This window comes from Jaculus jaculus, chromosome 5, assembly GCF_020740685.1.
Source record: "Jaculus jaculus isolate mJacJac1 chromosome 5, mJacJac1.mat.Y.cur, whole genome shotgun sequence".
Lineage (NCBI taxonomy): Eukaryota > Metazoa > Chordata > Mammalia > Rodentia > Dipodidae > Jaculus > Jaculus jaculus.
The window spans coordinates 81,414,921-81,435,016 of NC_059106.1; the positions used below are offsets into that span (position 1 = coordinate 81,414,921).

The 20,096-nt window shown below is 44.0% G+C and overlaps 1 protein-coding gene and 1 pseudogene across 1 annotated transcript; one reads left to right on the forward strand and one right to left on the reverse strand.

Annotated features, from left to right (window-relative positions):
• Positions 1 to 387: 387 nt before the first annotated feature.
• On the forward strand, positions 388 to 2,002 carry LOC123460676 (rab11 family-interacting protein 2-like). Its single transcript, XM_045149139.1, is given in 3 exon segments — positions 388 to 907; positions 910 to 1,050; positions 1,053 to 2,002. Coding segments are annotated over 3 exon segments (1,578 nt in total). The 5' UTR covers positions 388 to 420.
• A 16,824-nt stretch (positions 2,003 to 18,826) lies between these two features.
• On the reverse strand, positions 18,827 to 18,922 carry LOC123461244 (annotated as a pseudogene).
• Between the last annotated feature and the right edge of the window lie 1,174 nt (positions 18,923 to 20,096).

The following is a 20,096-nucleotide window of genomic DNA, read 5'->3' on the forward strand; positions in this document are numbered from 1 at the left end:
GGGCGGAGGCTCGCGGAAGGAGGGAGGCCGGGCGTGGAGAGGCGGGTGGGGCCGTCCTCCGTCCCCCGCGGCCGGACGGCGGACACTCGAGGCGCACGGAGGTCCGCGCGGAGGCCTGGACGGCGCGGCCAGGTGATGTGGGCTCCGGTGCTGCTCCCGACGACAGGGACCCCCCCCCCACCCCGAGCGGCCGTGTCCCCGGGCTGTCCCCTGTGAGGCCAGATCTGGATGTCACCGAGGGAAGTGAGGCAGCTCCGAGTCGGCCTGGCTCGGTGATGACATGTCCTTTAGGATGCAGTGATTTAAGGGACTTGGGCTCTCCCTGCGGGAGGGGTGCTGCCTGCTTTGGTGAACTGGGTGCACAGAAACAAACAAACAAACAAAAAACCCTAAACGACAACAACAACAAAAAAGGACAGGATGATGCTGTCCGAGCAAGCCCAAAAGTGGTTTCCAACCCACGTGCAGGTCACAGTGCTCCAAGCCAAAGCTCTGAAGCCGAAAGGCAAAAGTGGCACCAATGACACATACACCATAATTCAGCTGGGCAAGGAAAAGTGCTCCACCTCTGTGGCCGAGAAAACCCTCGATCCAGTCTGGAAGGAAGAGGCCTCCTTTGAGCTGCCTGGGTTGCTCATGCAGGGGAACCCTGAGAAATACATTCTTTTCCTCATAGTTATGCACAGGTCCCTGGTGGGGCTGGATAAGTTTTTAGGGCAGGTGGCAATCAATCTCAATGACATCTTTGAGGACAAACAAAGAAGGAAAACCGGGTGGTTTAGATTAGAATCCAAACAAGGAAAAAGAGTCAAAAGCAGAGGTGAGATCAAGGTCAGTATCCAATTTATGAGGAACAACATGACCGCAAGCATGTTTGACTTATCCATGAAGGACAAAGCGCAATCTCCTTTGCAAAGTTCAAAGATATGATGAAAGGTAGAAAAAATGACTGGACCTTTTCGGATACATCTTCTGCAATCATTCCAAGTACTCACGTGCCCGATGCCAATACTGAATTTTCAAGTGGTGAGATGCAGATGAAGTCCAAACCAAAAAGCCTTTTCTTTTGGGTCCTCAGCGACTCTCCTCTGTGCATTCAATGTCTGACTTGACTGGGCCGCACATATCTTCTGAGAAACTGAAGTCTGGGGCCATTGGTCAGACGCATCTTCTCAGTCGCCAGATAGATCCTTTTGGAGCCGTTGGTGAAAGTGGAAGTCTCAAGTCTCCACACAGAAGAACATTAAGCTTTGATACTTCCAAAATGAACCAGCCTGACAGGATTGTGGATGAAGGTGAACCCTCTTTTGGAAGACAGAATGACCCATTTGCAAATGTGACTGCTTCATTACCCCCAAAATTTGCAACACTGCCAAGGAAAAAAAAAAATCCATTTGAAGAAAGCAGTGAATCATGGGACAGCAGCATGAATTTATTTTCAAAGTCAATTGAAGTAAGGAAAGAAAATAAAAGAGAAAAAAGGGAAAAAGTGAGCCTATTTGAAAGAGTGACTGGAAAGAATAGCAGAAGATCTGACAGACTTAACAATGGGGGATCTGATAGCCCCAGTGACTTGAAATCACCTAATGCATTTAGTGAAAACCGTCAGGACTATTTTGATTATGAGTCAACCAATCCGTTTACAACTGAATTCAGGGCTCCCACTATAATGCCATCTTCAGGCTTTCATATGAATCCGACATGCCATGAAGACCTCAGGAAAATCCCGGACAGCAATCCTTTTGATGCCACGGCCGGGTACCGGAGTCTGACCTATGAAGAGGTGCTGCAGGAGCTGGCGAAGCACAAAGAACTCCTCCGCAGACAGGACACCCACATCCGGGAGCTCAAGGACTACATCGACAACCTCCTGGTCAGGGTGATGGAGGAGACATCCAGCATCCTCCGAGTGCCCTATGAGCCATCCAGAAAAGCTGGCAAGTTCTCCAACACTCAGGAGAGCCAAGGGCACTGGGCTTGTAATTGGGGAGAAAAAGTGTGAGAGAAAGAGGGAAGGAAGGGAAATGTGTTGCTGGAAGAGACTGTACTACCAGGCTTTATTTTATACCCTCCTCCTTCATTATGAAACATTGTCTTACCTGTAAATACTAACAGGGACTATCAAGAGTGGCCTTCGAAGTGAACAAGACTCTAAACTGTCACAGTGAAACCGGCCATAGTCTTAGTCTCAGCGAGTGACCAGTTCCGGGTTCACTTGGGTGCTGTTGCTAGACCTCCACTCTGCCATGGGCCCAGAAATCTCTTCAGAAGTCCACGAGTAATTCCTCAGGGATAGGTTTTTCCATGAAGCAGAACGACACTGGCTGGATTCCCAGAAGTCATCTGTGCTTTTTGCTTCAGGAATGCCAGTCACTGCAAACACTACTAATGACAGTTTCTATCTGCATCCCTATGTGCATACATGAATGACACCGTCTATATGTAAAGTACATGCATATACCTCATATACACATGTGTGCTTAGAACATTTAAGTTAGCTGGTTAGGATACCAGTCTGTTAGTCTAAAACGGCCTTTGCAGTATTGATACAAGGCTGGTCATCACTACAAGCTGTCCAACGCTATAGAGAACTGCTTTAAATCACTCTGTACTTTGTGAACCCAGATATCAAGTGAGCTGAAGCATCTAACTCTAGCATCAAACTTTAGCTTCCCCCCAGCCCCAAAAAAGCGATGATCTGAGGTCTTTTTTAAAAAAGAATTAAAGTTTTAGGGAACCAATAATAATAATAATAATAATAATAATAATAATAGAGGTTAAAATAAAGAAAGAAGAATGTTTAAAATTTTAAAAAATTCTTTGTTTCTCTGTACTTCATGTCCACTTTCTGTCCATCACCCCCCTTTTCTGTCCTCAAATACTTTCAGACATTTTGAGCAAGCATCATTCTGGGGCTTGAGAGATGGCTTAGCAGTTAAGGCCCTTGACTAAGAAGCCTAAGGACCCAGGTTTGATTCCCCAGTGCCTACGTAAGCCAGATGCACAAGTTGGCACATGTGTCTGGAGTTCATTTGCAGTGGCTAGAGGCCCTGGTATGCCATTGTCTCTCTCTATCTGTCTCTTTCTCTCTCAAATAAATAAATAAATAAAGTGAACAACAAAAATGTCTTTCTGATTCTATAACTCCATTCAGTAATCTTTCTTTGTTCAGTAAAACCATTAGATTTAATTTGCCTTGAGCCTGGCGTGGTGGCACATACCTTTAATCCCAGCACTTGGGAGGCAGAGGTAGGAGGATTGCTGTGAGTTTAAGGCCACCCTGAGACTACATAATGAATTCCAGGTCAGCCTGAGCTAGACTGAGACCCTACCTTGAAAAACCAAAATAATAATAATAATAATTTGTCTGAAAATTTTGCTTTTGCAGATTGGTGTCAGAAGTGGGATCCAAAGTGGGACTCTAACAGCTTCCAGCACATCCTTGGTCTTCCTAGACCAAGACCAGTCAGGCACTCACTCAGAACCATTGTGTCAAAATAACTAATCCTGGATTCCAAGCTCACAGATTTGTGTTCCTTGCTCTCTGAGTTTGTTTAAACTGGGCTCGAGAACAGATTGGGTCCAATAATTAACTGAATTGAATTCATTTAGAGATGGCTGCTAGTGCCTTTAATTAAACATGTGGGGTACACCTTAGCTACTGGACATGTGCTGCACATTATTAAACACTTGGGGAGCTCCTTAGCTACAATGCACATAATTTAAAGGAAGAAAACTGCTTTTTGACAAGATACAAATCCATCGTTCAGCATAGAGGTCCAGATGGGTACCGGGTCCTTCCTGATGAGTCCTTTAAGCTTCGTTGTAGATGGTACTGCACTCCATCGCACATCGTGGAACACGCAAAAGGATCCAAATTCTGAGAAACATCGGTGCAATAACTGTCACAAACTTGCAAAGATGTTTTATAATTGATGTTTGGCTTGTGGAACCCATAAGACCTGGGAAGACAAAACTTCAGGTGACGCTCCCCCGCTGCAGTCCCTGCTGTGCCCTGGCACTGGGCACTCTGGGGGCGCTGCACTGTTGGAGGGATGGAGAGCAGGCTGGGGAGCAGGAATCTGTGTGCAGCGAGGTATGAAGAGGTATAGGAGAGAGAGAGAATGGGCACACCAGGGCCTCTTGCCACTGCAAATGAACTCCAGATGCATGTGTCCCTTCGTGCATCTGGTTTTAGGTGAGTACTGGGCAATCGAACCAGGGTCATCAGGCTTTGCAAGCAAGTGCCAGTGTTTCACCCACGAAAAGGTAGCAGAGAATTGTTTATGACTGCAACGGATGGGCTCCAGACATCTGTTGCCCTCATCTTCGGTGCATGCTAGAAGTCATAGGAAACAGCATCTCTGTCACCCAAGACTGTGTCCCCGTTGGAAGAGCGCTTGTCCTCTAGAGACTCAGAGCACGCAAAGATCCGCCCCTTCTGCTGTGAAGGAGACAGCTCTAACCTGCCACTCCCTTTAAGTGAAGCTGATGCCACAATATCAGCTGTCATCAGACAAATGGGCACCCACGCTACAGCTCTGTGATCCTGTGTGCTTGTGGGTAGCACATTTAGGACTCACCGTGTGCCACGTGCTCTAGTGATCCGTGGGAACTGCTGTGGCCCATAGGCAGGATGGGTGGTTGGCCTAGCAGCAGCTGCACACATGAGCAGGCAGCGTTCTGAGATGTCACCACTGCCTGGCCTGGATTGCCATTACCACGAACAAACACTGTTTCAGTGTTGTCGTTTCCAGCCAAACCAAGAGCCCCTCACAGCCAGCCTCTCTCCAATACAGACCCTGAGTTCTATACCACAAACCTGTGCTTTTACTTCAAGAAAGAGTTCAGTTTTTTGGTGGGGGGAGGTTGGTTTTTTTGAGGTAGTGTCTCGCTCTCACCTGGGCTGACCTGGAATTCACTATGTAGTCTCAAGGTGGCCTCGAACTCACGGCAATCCTCCTACCTCTGCCTCCCAAGTGCTAGGATTAAAGGCTTGCGCCACCATATCTGGCTTTTCTAAAAATAATTTTTTTGTTTATTTTTATTTATTTATTTGAGAGCAACAGACAGACAGAGAAACAGGCAGATAGAGAGCAAATGGGTGCTCCAAGGCCTACAGCCACTGCAAATGAACTCCAGACACATGCCCCCCTTGTGCACCTGGCTTATGTGGGTCCTGGGGAGCCGAGCCTCGAACCGGGGTCCTTAGGATTCACAGGCAAGTGCTTAACCACTAAGCTGTCTCTCCAGCCCCACTTTTGTTTAATGTGCTTCTGGGGCTGAAGAGACGGCTTAGTGGCTTAAGGTGCTTGCCTGTAAAGCCAAAGGACCCAGGTTTGATTCCTCAGAACCCATGTAAGCCAGATGCACACAGTGGTGTGTGCATCTTGAGTTCCTTTGCAGTGGCTAGAGGGGAAATGGGTTTGTTTATGTGTATGTGTATGTATGTATGGGCATATACATACTTTTTCATATGGTTTTCATATGGCTTTACATGAGTGCTAGGGGAGTTGAACCCAGGCAAACAGATTTTTGCAGGCAAGTGCCTTTAGCCAGTGAACAATCGCCCCAGTCCCAAGTCCTGCTCCCCCCCCCCCCCCCCCCCCCCCCCCCCCCCGCCGAGGTAGGGTCTTACTCTAACCCAGCCCAGGCTGACCTGGAAATCACCATGTAGTCTCAGGCTGACCTCAAGCTCACACTGATCCTCCTACCTCTGCCTTCCAAGTGCTGGAATTTAAGGCATATTCCACCACACCCAGCCAAGTCTTGAATTTTTAAAAATACTATATTTTTAATCTATTTATTTGAAGGTGAGAATGGGAACATTAGGTCCTTCTGCCTCTGCAATCAAACTCCAGTTGTATGCACAACTTTGTGCATCTGGCTTTATGTAGGTACTGGAGAATAAAACCCAAGCTATCAGGCTTTTCAAGTAAGTGCCTTTAAATGCTATACCATCTCCTTGCCCTCAGAGTTCTGTATTTTTAAAATATTTTTATTTGAGAGAGCAGGAGAGAGAGAGAGAGAGAGAGAGAGAGAGAGAGAGGGAACGGGGGCCAGGGTTTCTTGTCATGACAAATGAACTTCAAACACATGCACCATGTTTTACATCTTGCTTTATGTGAGTGGCTAAGGACTAGAATCTGGGCTGGCAGACTTTGCAAGCAAGCACCTTTAACCCTTGAGGCATCTCCCTAGCCCTGAGTTCTGCATTTACTAAGATCTGGGCTTCTTAAGGTTGTTGTAGGAGGACCACACTGATTTCAAGGCCAGTATGGGCTATAGAGTGAGTTCAGGGTCAGCCTGGGCTAGAGTGAGGCCCTGCCTCCAAAAGAGAGAGAGACAAGGAAAAAGGAAAAGATCTGCCAGGCATTGTGGCTCATGCCTTTCTTTAATCCCAGCACTCTGGAGGCCAAGGTAGGAGGATCACTGTGAGTTTGAAACCAGCCTGACAGACACTACATAGTGAATTCCAGGTCAATCTGGGCTAGAGTGAGACACTACCTCAAAAAAGCCAAAAAAAACAAAAAAAACAAACAACAACAACAACAACAACAAACAGGGCTGGAGAGATGTTTTAGGCACTTGCCTGCACAGCCAAAGGACCCAGGTTTGATTACCCAGGACCCATATAAAGCCAGATACACGTGGTGGAGCATCTATCTGGAGTTCGTTTGCAAGGGCTAGAGGCTCTGGCACACCCATTCTTTCTATCTCAATAAATAAATAATAATAAATAAAAAAATTAAAATAAAAAAAGAAAAGGCCTAAGGGACTTGATTTGGAATCTATGCATGAGCTCCTGGTGGTCTTGGACTCTGAGTTGTAAGAAAGATGCTATATGAACATGTATAGATGTTTTTAAGAACAAAGGCAAAGAAAAAGCAATGCTTTGATTATAAAATCATGAGTTTCCTTATAGTTTTGGAATTTTAAAATGTTGAATCCAGCCGGGCATAGTGGCGCACGCTATTAATCCCAGCACTCGGGAGACAGAGGTAGGAGTATCGCCATGAGTTCAAAGCCACCCTGAGACTAAAGAGTGAATTCCAGGTCAACCTGGGCCAGAGTGAGACCCTACCTTGAAAAAGCAAAATAAATAAACAAACAAACAAAATTAAAGCATTGAATCCAATGTGAATGGTCTATTTTCTTTTTTTTTTCTGAGAGAATGATTTTTTAAATTTATTTTTTTTTATCTTTTCACAATTTTTATTAACATTTTCCATGATTATAAAAAAATATCCTATGGTAATACCCTCCCCTCACCGCACTTTCCCCTTTGAATGGTCTATTTTCTTTGAGATTCTTGTTGGGTCCCTGGAAGCGAGAAATTTGCTAAATTTAATTTTTCCAGCCTTCTTATCTCAATGCCGAGGAAACATATTCCTTCTGTTCTGTGTGGAAGAGAAACGTTTGGTGTATGTGTACAAGTAGCAAGGGGAAGATTTCCTTCAACTGACATGAAGTGGCTCTGCTTATACATTCTTTTATTGTTACTTTTTCAATTCTGTATTATTATTTTGGGGGGTGTTGCAGTCTGGTTCGCATTGCTGGTAGAAATCACCCAACCAAGAGCAGCTTCTGGAAAAAAGAGATTTATTTTGGCTTACAGGCTCGAGGGGAAGCTCCACGATGGCAGGGAAAAACGATGGCATGAGCAGAGGGTGGACATCACCTCCTGGCCAACAGAAGGTGGACCACAGCAACAGAAGGGTGTGCCAAACACTAGCATGGGGAAACTGGCTATAAAGCCCATAAGCCTACCCCCAACAATACTCTCCCTCCAGGAGGCATTAATTCCCAAATATCCATCAGCTGGGGAGCTAGCATTCACAACACCTAAGTTTATGGGAGACACCTGAATCAAACCACCACAGGGGGTTTTGAGGTAGGGTCTCCCGCTAGCCCAGGCTGACCTGAAACTTACTCTTAGTCCCATGCCAGCCTTGAACTCACGGTGATCCTCCTACCACTGCCTCCAAGTGTTGGGACTAAAGGCATGCGCCACCATGCCTGGCATACTTATCCTTTCTTAAAATCAATGATATTGTGGGCGAGGTGGCACATGCCTTTAATCCCAGCTCTCAGGAGGCTGAGGTAGGAGGATCACTATGAGTTTGAGGCCACCCTAAGATTACATAGTGAATTCCAGGTCAGCCTGGACTAAAGTGAGACCTTGAAAAAACAAGCAACAAAAAGGTTGAGCTGGCCAGGAATGGTGGCGCACGCCTTTAATCCCAGCACTTGGGAGACAGAGGTAGGTGGATAGCCGTGAGTTCGATGCCACCCTGAGACTACATAGTGAGTTCCATGTTAGCCTGGACTAAAGTGAGAACCTGTCTCAAAAAGCTAAAAACTAAAAAATTTTAAAAAAGCTGAGCTGGGTGTGATGGCACACACCTTTAATCCCAGCACTTGGGAGGCAAAGGGAGGAGGATCACCATGAGTTTGAGGCTAGCCTGAGATTCCATAGTGAATTCCAGGTCAGCCTGAGCTATAATGAGACCCTACCTCAAAAAAATATTGTATTTATTTGCACGTGTGTGTGTGTACGCACCAGAATATCTTGCCACTGCAAATAAACTCCAGATGCATGTGCCACTTTGTACATCTGGCTTTACATGGACACTGGGAAATTGAACTTAGGTCATTAGGCTCTGGAAACAAGTGCTTTAACCACTGAACTATCTCTCCAGACATTTTATTTCATTTCATTTCATTTCATAGAGAGAGAGAGAGAGAGAGGGAGAGAATGAGTACACCAGGGCATCTAGCCACTGCAAATGAACTCCAGATGCATGTACCATTTTGTGCATGTGGCTTTATGTGGGTATTGGGGAATCAAACCTGGGTCGTTAGGCTTTGCAGGCAAGTGCCTTAACTGCTGAGCCATCTCTCCATCTTACCATTTACTTCAAGTGTAAACAGCCAGCTGCACAAAGTTCTGCATGCATCTAAAATTCATCTGCAGTGACAAAAGGTCCTGGCATGCCCATTCTCTCTCTCCCCCCCAGTACAAAAGTAAATTTTTCTGAGGCAAGACCAACAGATTGGCCTATTTTTTTATTGAGAGAACGAGAGCAAGAGAGAGAGAATTGGCACACCAGGGCCTCCGTCGCTATAATCAAACTCTGGACACGTGCGCCACCTTGTTCATATGTGCAACCTCGGGTGCTTTTGTCACCTTTTGTGTGTCTGGCTTACGTGGGACCTAGAGAGTCAAAAATGGGTTCTTAGGCTTTTCAGGCAAATGCCTTAACCTCTAAGCCATCGCTCTAGCCCAAATTAAAAAAAAAAAAATTAAAAGAATTGTTTTTCAAGGTAGGGTCTCACACTAGTTTAGGCTGGTCCAGAATTTACTATGTAGTCTCAGGGTGGCCTCGAACTCATGGTGATCCTCCTACCTCTGCCTCCCGAGTGCTGGGATTAAAGGTGTGCACCACCACACCCAGCTCAAATAAAATATTTTTTAAAAAGGAAAGTTAACTGATATTAATTGAATTGCCTTGGTCAAGGTATCACTGTTGAATTTAATAGCAAACATATTCAGTCTCATTGGAAAAAACACATTGAGCCTATGTGAAATAGTCCATTACTCCTCAAATAGCACTGTTTATATTCTGTGCTCTCCTAAAATCTTATTTAACCAGAGCTGGAGAGATGGCTTTGCAGCTAAGGCGCTTGCCTGCAAGCCTAAGGACCCATGTTTGACTCTCCAGATCCCATGTAAGCCAGATGCACAAAGATGAGGCAAGCAAAAAGTTGCCCACTAGGTGGCACAAGCGTCTGGAGTTCAATTTTAGTGGCTGAGGCCCTAGCACACCAAATCTCTCTCTCAAAAATTAAAAATTAAAAAAAATTAAAAACTTATTTAACTGAATATTATTTTAAAAAACTTTTTTGTTTGTTTGTTTTATTATTTTTTTCGTTGCTAATTAATAACATTTTTTTCACAATTTTTATTAACATTTTCCATGATTATAAAAAATATCCCATGGTAATACCCTTCCTCCACCACCTCCCCCCCCGCCGTTTTATTTATTTTTTGTTTTTAGATAGGGTCATGCTCTAGCCCAGGCTGATCTGGAATTCACTCCTAGAAGCAGCCTGACCTTGAACTTAGAGCAATCTTTCTACCCCCTCCTCCCGAGTGCTGGAATTAAAGGCTTGTGGCACCACGCCTGGCTTATAAAGCTTTAATGTATGTTGCTAAAGTATATTTCACCAGTTAAAGAAAGTTTTATGAGCTGGGTGTGGTGGTGCACACCTTTAATCCCAACACTCATAGGCAGAGGTAGGAGGACCTCCTACCCGAGGCTACACCCTGAGACTCCATAGTGAATTCCAGGTCAGCCTGGGCTAGAGTGATATCCTACCCCTTGAACCCACCCCCCCACCAAGGAAAAGAAAGCTTTATGAGATCAACTACTATAAGACAATCAAACACTTCATGTGATGCCAGGCGTGGTGGCACACACCTTTAATCCAAGCACTCAGGAGGCAAAGGTATAAAGATACTGTGAGTTTGAGGCCAGCCTGGGTCTACATAATAAATTCCTAACCCTACCTTGAAAAATCAAAAATCAAAAACTAAAACAAACAAACAAAAACCTTTCATGGTCTAGAACTGAGACAGAGTCTTCTGGAAATGACAACCTTGGACCCAATTAGGAGGAACCATGTCAAGTTCCCCTCACACACATGACAGTAAAGCCTCAAGCTCTTGAGGTGTGGAAAGGGCCCCTCTAGACTCTTGGGACTGTATACCTGTTAGAGACTTGAAGGTAAATTTGTCCAGAGAACTTTTTCTGGACATACTCAGTAGAAAATAGCATCCCAGACATGGACATTTTTCAAAAGAACATGGATCAGGACTTTACCATTTTGAAGACATTATCCTTTTTAAAATTCTTATTAATCTTTCCCCTGTCCTTACAGAAAAAAAATGCCATAGGTCCATAATCTGTGGTGGTTTTAACTAAAGTTTATGAGTTAGCACAAAGCACAGTTGTTGGTCTATGGGATTGCCATATTGGTCTTATTGGTCATTGCCAAACAGTCATTGGAAACAATTGCACTAAGGGCGGTGCTTCAGTGAGAGTCACCCTGAGCCTCCAAGACAGCTATCCTATTGACACTGGTACTGCTTGTTTTCCTATACCTGATGAAGGAAATATTCAAGGGGCTGGAGAGATGCCTCAGTGGTTAAAGCACCTACCTGCAAAGCCAAAGGACTCACATAAACCCGATGTACAAGGTGATATATGGCTTTAAAGGCTCAGGGTTCATTGCAGAAGAGGTGGTGGAAAGAATGTAGAAGGAAGGGTAGGAATGTTTACAATGCAATCTTTCAGACACAAAATGGCCTGGATATCCATGACCTTGCAGTGCCTGACACTACTTATTCAAGACCCCCATAACAGGAGGAAAAAAATGATATCAAAATTGAAGACTTATTGAGAGGGTAAGGGGATATGATGGAGAGTGGATATGTGAAGGGGAAGTAGGGGAGAGTTTATTGTCTATAATTATGGAAGCTGTCAATTAAAAAAAAAAAAGCAAGCTGGGTGTGGTGGAGCACGCCTTTAATCCCAGCACTTGGGAGGCAGAGGTAGGAGGATTGTTGTAAGTTCAAGGCCACCCTGAGACTATACAGTTAATTCCAGGTCAGCCTGGGCCAGAGTGAGACCCTACCTCGAAAAAAAAAAAAGCAAAAAGGGGCTGGAGAGATGGCTTAGAGGTTAAGGCACTTGCCTGCCAAGCCAAAGGACCCAGGTTCAGTTCCCCAGAACCCATGTAAGCCAGCTGCACAAAGTTCTGTATGCATCTAAAGTTCATTTGCAGTGAAAAAAAGTCCTGGCATGCCCATTCTCTCTCTTTCTCTCTCCCCCTTCCTCCCTCTCTCAAATAAATAAAGATAAATATTTTTCTGTTTTAAAAAAGGGCTAGAGGACTGGGGAAATGGCTCAGCAGTTAAGGGTGGACAGGGATGGGATACCTTCTAGTGAGTTGTTGCCCAAGGAAGTCCCTGATGCCTCCCAAACATTATAGGCCATTGCCAAGGCCCTTGGTTTCCCACCAGGAATAGATGGTAAGACCCTATTGCTGAAGACTCCACATACTTGGGCTGTAAGGTCAGTGAGAAACCCTGCTGGAGTTGAGCTAAAACCCTCCTCCATGTCAGACCAGCTGACAGAAAGTTGGAAAAAGCTATTCTGCATGCAGTTCAATTGGAGAGAGAGAAATCACCAGTAGAGATACCCAACAGTGGACACTGCAAGCCTTATATTTGGCCAGCGAGGCCAAATGAGCCAACAGGTGCAATAGTGGCACATCTGTTCATGTGGAAACCAACTGCCCTCTAATTGAACTAGAGGCCCACTCCATGGGAAGGAATACATCCTTGATACTGAAAACCTACTACAACAGGGGTAGTCATGAGTCCTAAGGGTGTAACGTCTGCTCTTGTCTGGCTAAATGTATAAAGTATGCTCACCAAACTGCCCAATAATCACTTCTCTTAATATTCATACCCATATATTAAAGCTACTCTCACTTTTGGCTAGAGAATCTTCTCTTCTCAGATGGCAGTGACCTTGGGATGACTCAAGAGGCACCATTGTGCTGAGAAGAAGTGACAGAAGAGTGCTCAGCACTGAAATATTTCAATCATACTTTCCATGGCTGAGGGTTCATTTTGGAGGAGATGACAGAAAGAATGTAAGAGCCAAAGGAAGGATAGGACTCCTTGGAACGTGCTCCTCCAGAAACAAAATGGTCAGGATATCCATGACCTCACAGTGCCTGATACTACCTACACAAGACCATCATAATAGGAAGAAGCGATCATGACATCAAAATAAAAGACTGATTGGGGGGGGGCATATGATGGAGAGTAAAATTTCAAAGAGGAAAGTGGGGTGGGGATGGAGAGAATTACTATGGGATATTGTTTATAATTATGGAAGTTGTCAATAAAAATATTTATTAAAAAAAGGGGGGCTGGAGAGATGGCTTAGCAGTTCAGGCACTTGCCTGCAAAACCATAGGACTCTAGTACAATTCCCCAGGATCCACATAAGCCAGATGTACAAGGTAGCACATTCATCTGGAGTTCATTTGCAGTGGCTGGAGGCCCTGGAATGCCCATTCTCTTTCTATCTGCCTCTTTCTCTCTCTCAAATAAATAAATAAATGTTTTTTAAAAAGCAAAGAAGGCCGGGCATGGTGGCACACGCCTTTAATCCCAGCACTTGGGAGGCAGAGATAGGAGGATCACCATGAGTTCAAGGCTACCCTGAAACTACATAGTGAATTCCAGGTCAGCCTGAGCTAGAGTGAGACCCTACCTCAGAAAACTGAAAAAAAAAAAAAAAAAAAAAAAGGCAAAGAAAAACACTCCAAGCAAGGTCTGCAGATATACTGTGCTTGTAGATGTCACTTACATAATCCCACTGTCTTGGATCTAGTAGGATTCTGCTTTGTTGAATATGGCCCCCTCAAAGCATTCTATGAGGGAACCAACAAAAGACTTCTCTTGGGGCTTGACAGATGGCTTAGCAGTTAGACTTAGTAGTGCTTGCCTGCAAAGTCTAAGAACCTAGGTGTGATTCCCCAATACCCATGTAAGCTAGACGCACATGGTGGCACATGTGTCTGGAATTCATTTGCAGTGGCTAGAGGGAGGCCCTGGCGTCGTGCCCATTCCCTTCCTTCCTTCCTTCCTTCCTTCCTTCCTTCCTTCCTTCCTTCCTTCCTTCCTTCCTTCCTTCCTTCTTTCCTTCTTTCCTTCTTTCCTTCTTTCCTTCTTTCCTTCTTTCTTTCTTTCTTTCTTTCTTTCTTTCTTTCTTTCTTTCTTTCTTTCTTTCTTTCTTTCTTTCTTTCTCTCTGTCTCTCTCAAATAAGTAAATAAAAATAAAATATTTTTTAAAAGACTTCCTATTGGATTTTTTTAGGAGATTTTAAGATTTGCAAGCAGACAAATTTGCTCCCAGGTCCCATGTTAGCTCTGTAGAAAATTTGCTTACATATATTCTTTGGTCTCCTGCCTAGTTTAGACCATGCTTCATGACAGGGCTTACATGAGCCTTTGACTAGCTTTCCCACAGTTCAGATAGGAAGAATCGACTTTCTAAAAGTGGGTGTTGAGTGACATGTTTAATAGAAACACCTAATAGAACAAAATGTAGCTCCAGAGCTCCTCTATTCTTACTTTCATTTCTTTTTTTTTCCAAGGTAAGGTTTCACTCTAGCCCAGGCTGACTTGGAATTCACTCTGTAGTTTCAGAGTGACCTCAAACTCCTAAGTAGAAGACGATCCTCCTACCTCTGCCTCCTGAGTGCTGGGATTAAAGGCTTGCACCACCATGCCCAGCTCTCTATTCATTTTTAGTACTATTATTTATTTTATTTGACAGAGAGAGAGAAAATGGGCATGCCAGGGCCTTCAGCCACTGTTAACGAATGCCAGATGCATGCGCCACCTTGTGCATCTGTATTACTCGGGTCCTGAGAAATCGAACCTGGGTCCTTTGGCTTCACAGGCAAACACCTTAACCTCTATGCCATCTCTCCAGCCCTCTCTATTAATTTTTTAAACTTTTTGTTTTACTTTGGTTTTTGGAGGTAGGGTCTCACTTTACCCCTTACTAATCTCAAACTCATGGCAATCCTTCTACCTCTGCCTCCTGAGTGCTGGGACTAAAGGCATGTGCCTTCATGCTTGGCATTTTGAACTATTTTCTATAATATTTTTATTTATTTATTTGCAAACTGAGAAAGATGGGGAGAATGGGCACACCAGGGCCTCATGCCACTGCAAACAAGCTCCAGATACATGTGCCACTTTGTGTATCTGGCTTTATGTGGGTACTAGGGGATCAAACTTGGGGTGTTAGGCTTTGCAGGCAAGCACCTTAACTGCTAAGCCATCTCTCCAGTCCCATTTTAACCTTTTTAAAAATATTTAGTATTCTCTAGCATCATGACAGCCAGCTCAAGGGAGGAAACTTCCAGCTCAGATCTAGCTTGATTTCTCAGTATCAAAGCACATGTGGTTTTTTTTTAATTTATTCATGCCAGGGCCTCTAGTCACTGCAAACAAATCCCAGATGCATATTGGAGAATCAAACGTAAGTCCTTAAGTTTAGAAGGCAAGTGCCTTAACTCCTAAGCCATCTCTTTAGGCCAAAAGGTTATCTATTCTTAACTTGAATGGCTAGTGTTTGCTATTGAACTAGTTTTTCTCCTGATTTGTCCACAGAGAGATTTAGTAAAAAGCCAGTTTTGCTGGCCGTGGTGGCACACATCTTTAATCCCAGCTCTCAGGAGGCAGAGGTAGGAGGATCACAGTGAGTTTGAGGCCGCCCTGAGACTACAGAGTGAATTCCAGGTCATCTTGAGCTAGAGTGAGACCCTACCTTGAAAAACAAAAGCCAGTCTTGGTAGCTCATACCTATAATACCAGCGCTGAGAACCTTGTGAGCTCAAGGCCAGCCTGGAGCTATAGTGAGGTGAGTTCCAGGTCATCAGGGCTACAGCTTCGACTAAACCTTGCCTCAAGAAAAAAAAAGGAGGCAGGCGTAGGAGTCTGAGGCCAGCCTGAAACTACATAATGAATTCCAGTTCAGCCTGGGATAGAGTGAGACCCTACCTCCAAACACATATACACACACACACACACAGCGGGGGGGGGGGAATTATTTCTTGGGCTAGAGGGTTGCAGAGTGGCGCATGCGTCTGGAGCTCATTTGCAGTGGCTAGAGGCCCTGGCATTTGCCCATTCTCTCTCTCCCTCTCTCTCAAATAAATAAATAAAAATATTTTTTTTTAAGAGCCAGGTGTGGTGGTGCACACCTTTAATCCCGGCACTCAGGCAGAGGTAGAAGGATCACTGTTAGTGTGACGCCACCTTGAGACTACAGAGTGAATTCCAGGCCAGCCTGGGATAGAGTGAGACTACTTCAAAAAACCAAAAAAAAAAAAAAAGGTATATATATATTTTTTTAATATACCATTTCTAGAAACTGCTGCCAAGTACATTAAGAAATTTCTCAAGAGAAAGGATAGGTTTACAGGATCAACTAACAGTTGCTTTGAAGCCAAGTATGGCAAGATAGGATTTTGATTTTTTTTTTTTTTTTTTTTTTTTTTTGAGGCAGGGTCTCACTTGAGCCCAGGTTGACCTGGGACTCACTATAGCCTGAGGCTGGCCTTAGACTCCTACCTCAGCCTCCACAGTGCTGGGACTAAAGGCATGCACCACCACCATCAATTAAGATTGTATTCCCCAAACTGGGCGTGATAGCACACGCCTTTAATCCCAGCACTCAGGCAGAGGTAGGAGGATGGCTGTGAGTTCAAGGCACCCTGAGACTACATAGTGACCTCAGAAACTCAGAAAACCAAAAAAAAAAAAAAAAAAAAAAAAGATTGGATTCTTCTCCCACCCCAGGTAGGGTCTCACTCTAACCCAGGCTGACCTGGAATTCACTATGTAGTCTCTGGTTGGCCTTGAACTTACATTGATCCTTCTACCTTGGTACTCCAGAGTGCTAGGATCAAAGGCATGTGCCACAACACCCAACCTAAAATTACATTTATTTAAGGTGTTTTACTGCTGCTGTTTGTTTTTGTGGTACTGTGGATAGAAGTCGAGGCCCAGGGAATGCAAGGCAAGCATTCTACCAACCCGGCTGAATCCTTTGCCCTTTGCCCAGGTTGTCTAATCTTTATATTTCTTCTAGTGGGTCACTAGACTACCATGACTTGTGTGTTCCAAGGTTAAAAATAGAACCACTGGGGCTGGAGAGATGATTCAACACTTAAAGACACTTGTTTACAAAGCCTAACAGCCAGGATTTTATTCCCAGTACCCACATAAAGCCAGATGCACAAAGTGGATGCATGCATCTGGAGTTCTTTGCAGTGGCAGGCGTGGCAGACCCATACCCATTCTCTCAGTCTGCTTCTTTCTCTGCGAGTCACTATCTCTCTGCCACCTGCTGAGGGCCAAGCCTTCAACATGTGAGCCTTTGGAGATGTTTTCTATTCCAATAATGACAGTGTTTAACAGGTATTCCCTTCTACTGTGGGCCAGCAAGGCACCTGGGACCAGGTCAGTTTCATAAGCAACCCTACCCCCACGAGAGTAAACATACAGTGTGGTTTGGGTTTGTTTCCCTGTTCATCCAGCCCATGCCTATAATAGCTCTAGTGTCCAAGGCTTGTTAAATATTTTTTACTGTTAGGGTATCTCATACTTACGAATCATGTTCATTTAGATGCAAAAAAAAAAGAAAGAAAGAAAGAAAGAAAGAAAGAAAGAAAGAAAGAAAGAAAAGGCACTCCAGCTTGCTCAAGTGGTTAAAGGCACTTGCTTGCAAAGCCTGGCAACCCAGGTTCAATTCCCCAGTAGCCATGTAAAGCAAGATGCACAAAGTGGTGCATGCATCTGAAGTTTGTTTGCAGTGGCAAGAGGCTCTGGCACACCTATTCCCCACCCCCTCTCCCTTTCTCTCTGCTTGCAAATAAATAAAATAGCTTTAAAAATACAATAAATAAATAAATAAATAAGAAAAACAGAGCCCAGATCTGAAAAATCCAGTTAGGCATCATTAAGTGACCTCAACCTTAACATAAGTGAAATTTCATTTAGGTCACTTTACATAAATGCTTATATTTTACAGTTAAGAGTGGGGTTTGACTGCATACATTTTAAATCCCAGCCTAAGGGAGACTGAGGCAGGAGGATCAGAAGTAGCCAATAAACTTACGTAAGTGGGGACTTCTCAATAGGATAGATAGAACAAATAAGACAATTTTAAAAATATGAGTATATTCTTTTCTAAAATATCTTATTTATTGACTGATTTGAGAGAGAGAGAATGGACACACCAGGATCTCCAGCCACTGCAAACAGACTCCAGACTCACATGCCACCTTATGCATCTGGATTTACATGGGACCTGGGGGAATCAAACCTAGGACCTTTGGCTTTACTGGCAAGTGCATTAACCACTAAACCATCTTTCCAGCCCCAAATAAGAGAATTGTGTAACTTCAATGATTCTAATAATTTTTTTGGTTTCCTTTCTTAAAGAACTTCCCTCTTACAATGTTATCAGAACACCAAACCTCTTCCAATTTGCTGCTTCTCAAATCATAAATTGCTTCTTGTTCAAATAATCTTTTAAAAATAGCTTACTTTTGGCCAGGCATGGTGGTGCACACCTTTAACTCCAACACTTGGGAGGCAGAGGTAGGAGGATCACAGTGAGTTCAATGTTATCCCGAGACTAGTCAGCCTGAGCCCCTACCACGGAAAACCAAAAAAAAAAAAAAAAAAAAAAGGTTTACTTTTTAATAAGATCTTATTTATTTGTTTGTTTATTTGAGAGAGAGAGAGAGAAAGAAAGACAGACTATGCAAATGGGCATTCTGGGTCTCCTGCCACTGCAAATGACCTTCAGATGCATGCACCATTTTGTGCATTTGGCTTTACATGGGTGCTGGAGAATTGAACCTCGTTCTTTAGGCTTTGCAGGCAAGTGCCTTCACCACTGAGCAATATCTCCAGTCTCAAAAAGATTTGCATTTATTACTTATTTATTTGAGAGAGATAAAGAGGCAGAGAGAATGGGCACACCAGGGCGTCTGGCCTCTGCAAACGAACCCCAGATACATGTGTTACTTTGTGCATCTGGCTTATGAGGGTCCTGGAGAATTGAACCTGGGTCCTTTGGCTTTGCAGGCAAGCACCTTAACTGCTAAGCCATCCCTGTAGCCCAATGGTTTAACTTTTTAATATATACGTAATATTTTATATATGGAAAGCTCCATGAATTTGCATGTCATCCTTGTGCCGATCATTTCTGTATTGTTCTAATTTTAGTATATGTGTTGCCTAAACAAGCACATTTTAAAATTTTTTAGTGGGGACTTATGTGAATGGTATTGCACATATGTAAGTAGAAGAACAGATTACTGGAAGTGGAAAGGCCTAAGTGAGGTCAGGAGAAGAGATTGAGTAAAGGAAAGGTGAAGGGAGGTCTAATCAAAACCTAAGAGGGTATGAATCAGTCATATGAAAACCTAGTGTTTTTGGACAATGGTGCACACAGAAGCCATAGGTTGTTACTAGAAAATTTTCAGTGTCGGGGATGGGATACCTTCCAGTGAGTTGTTAGCCAGGGAGGCTCCTGCCCCCAAAACATTACAGGCCATTGCCAAGGCTCTTGGTTTCCCACCACGTTAGATGGTAAGACCCTATTGCTAAAGACTCCACATGCTTAAGCTGTAAGGTCACTGAGCAATCCTGCTGGAGCTGAGCTGAAAACCTCCTCCCTGTAGATCAGCTGACAGAAAGCTAGAAAGCTAGAAACAAACAATCAAACAAACAAACAACTATACTGTGTGCAGCTCCATGGGAGAGAGTGAATTCAGCAAAGGAGATAAACAACAGTAAGTCTTAAATTTGGCCAGCCAGGCCAAATGAGCCAATGAATGCAATAGTGGCATTTTGATTATGGAGGAAACCAGCAGCTCTCTAACTGGACTGGAGGCCTGCTCCATGGGAGGGAATACATCCTTGATACTGAAAACCTATGATGGGGGAAGTCAGGAGCCCTAGGGGTGTAATGTCTGCTGGTGTTTGCCTAAATGAACATATTATGTTCACCTGGTAAGCATGTCTCTTAATGTTCATACCTGTATATTAATGCTACTCTCACTTTTGGTTAGAAAAGCTTCTCTTTTCAGAAGGCTGGGACCTTGAGATGACTCAGAAGGCACCATGGTGCTGAGAAGTGACAGTGACAGGAGTGCTCAGCATTGAAACATCTCTATCACAACTTCCAAAGCTCAGGGTCCATTGTGAAAGAAATAGCAGAAAGAATGTAAGAGCCCAAAGAAGGGTAGGGCTCATTACAATGCACTCTTCCAGACACAAAATGGCCTGGATATCCATGACCTCACAGTGCCTGACACTGTCTACACACGACCATCATAATAGGAGGAAAAGATGATAATATCACAATAAAAGACAGACCGATTGAAAGGGGAAGGGCATATGATGGAGAATGGAGTTTCAA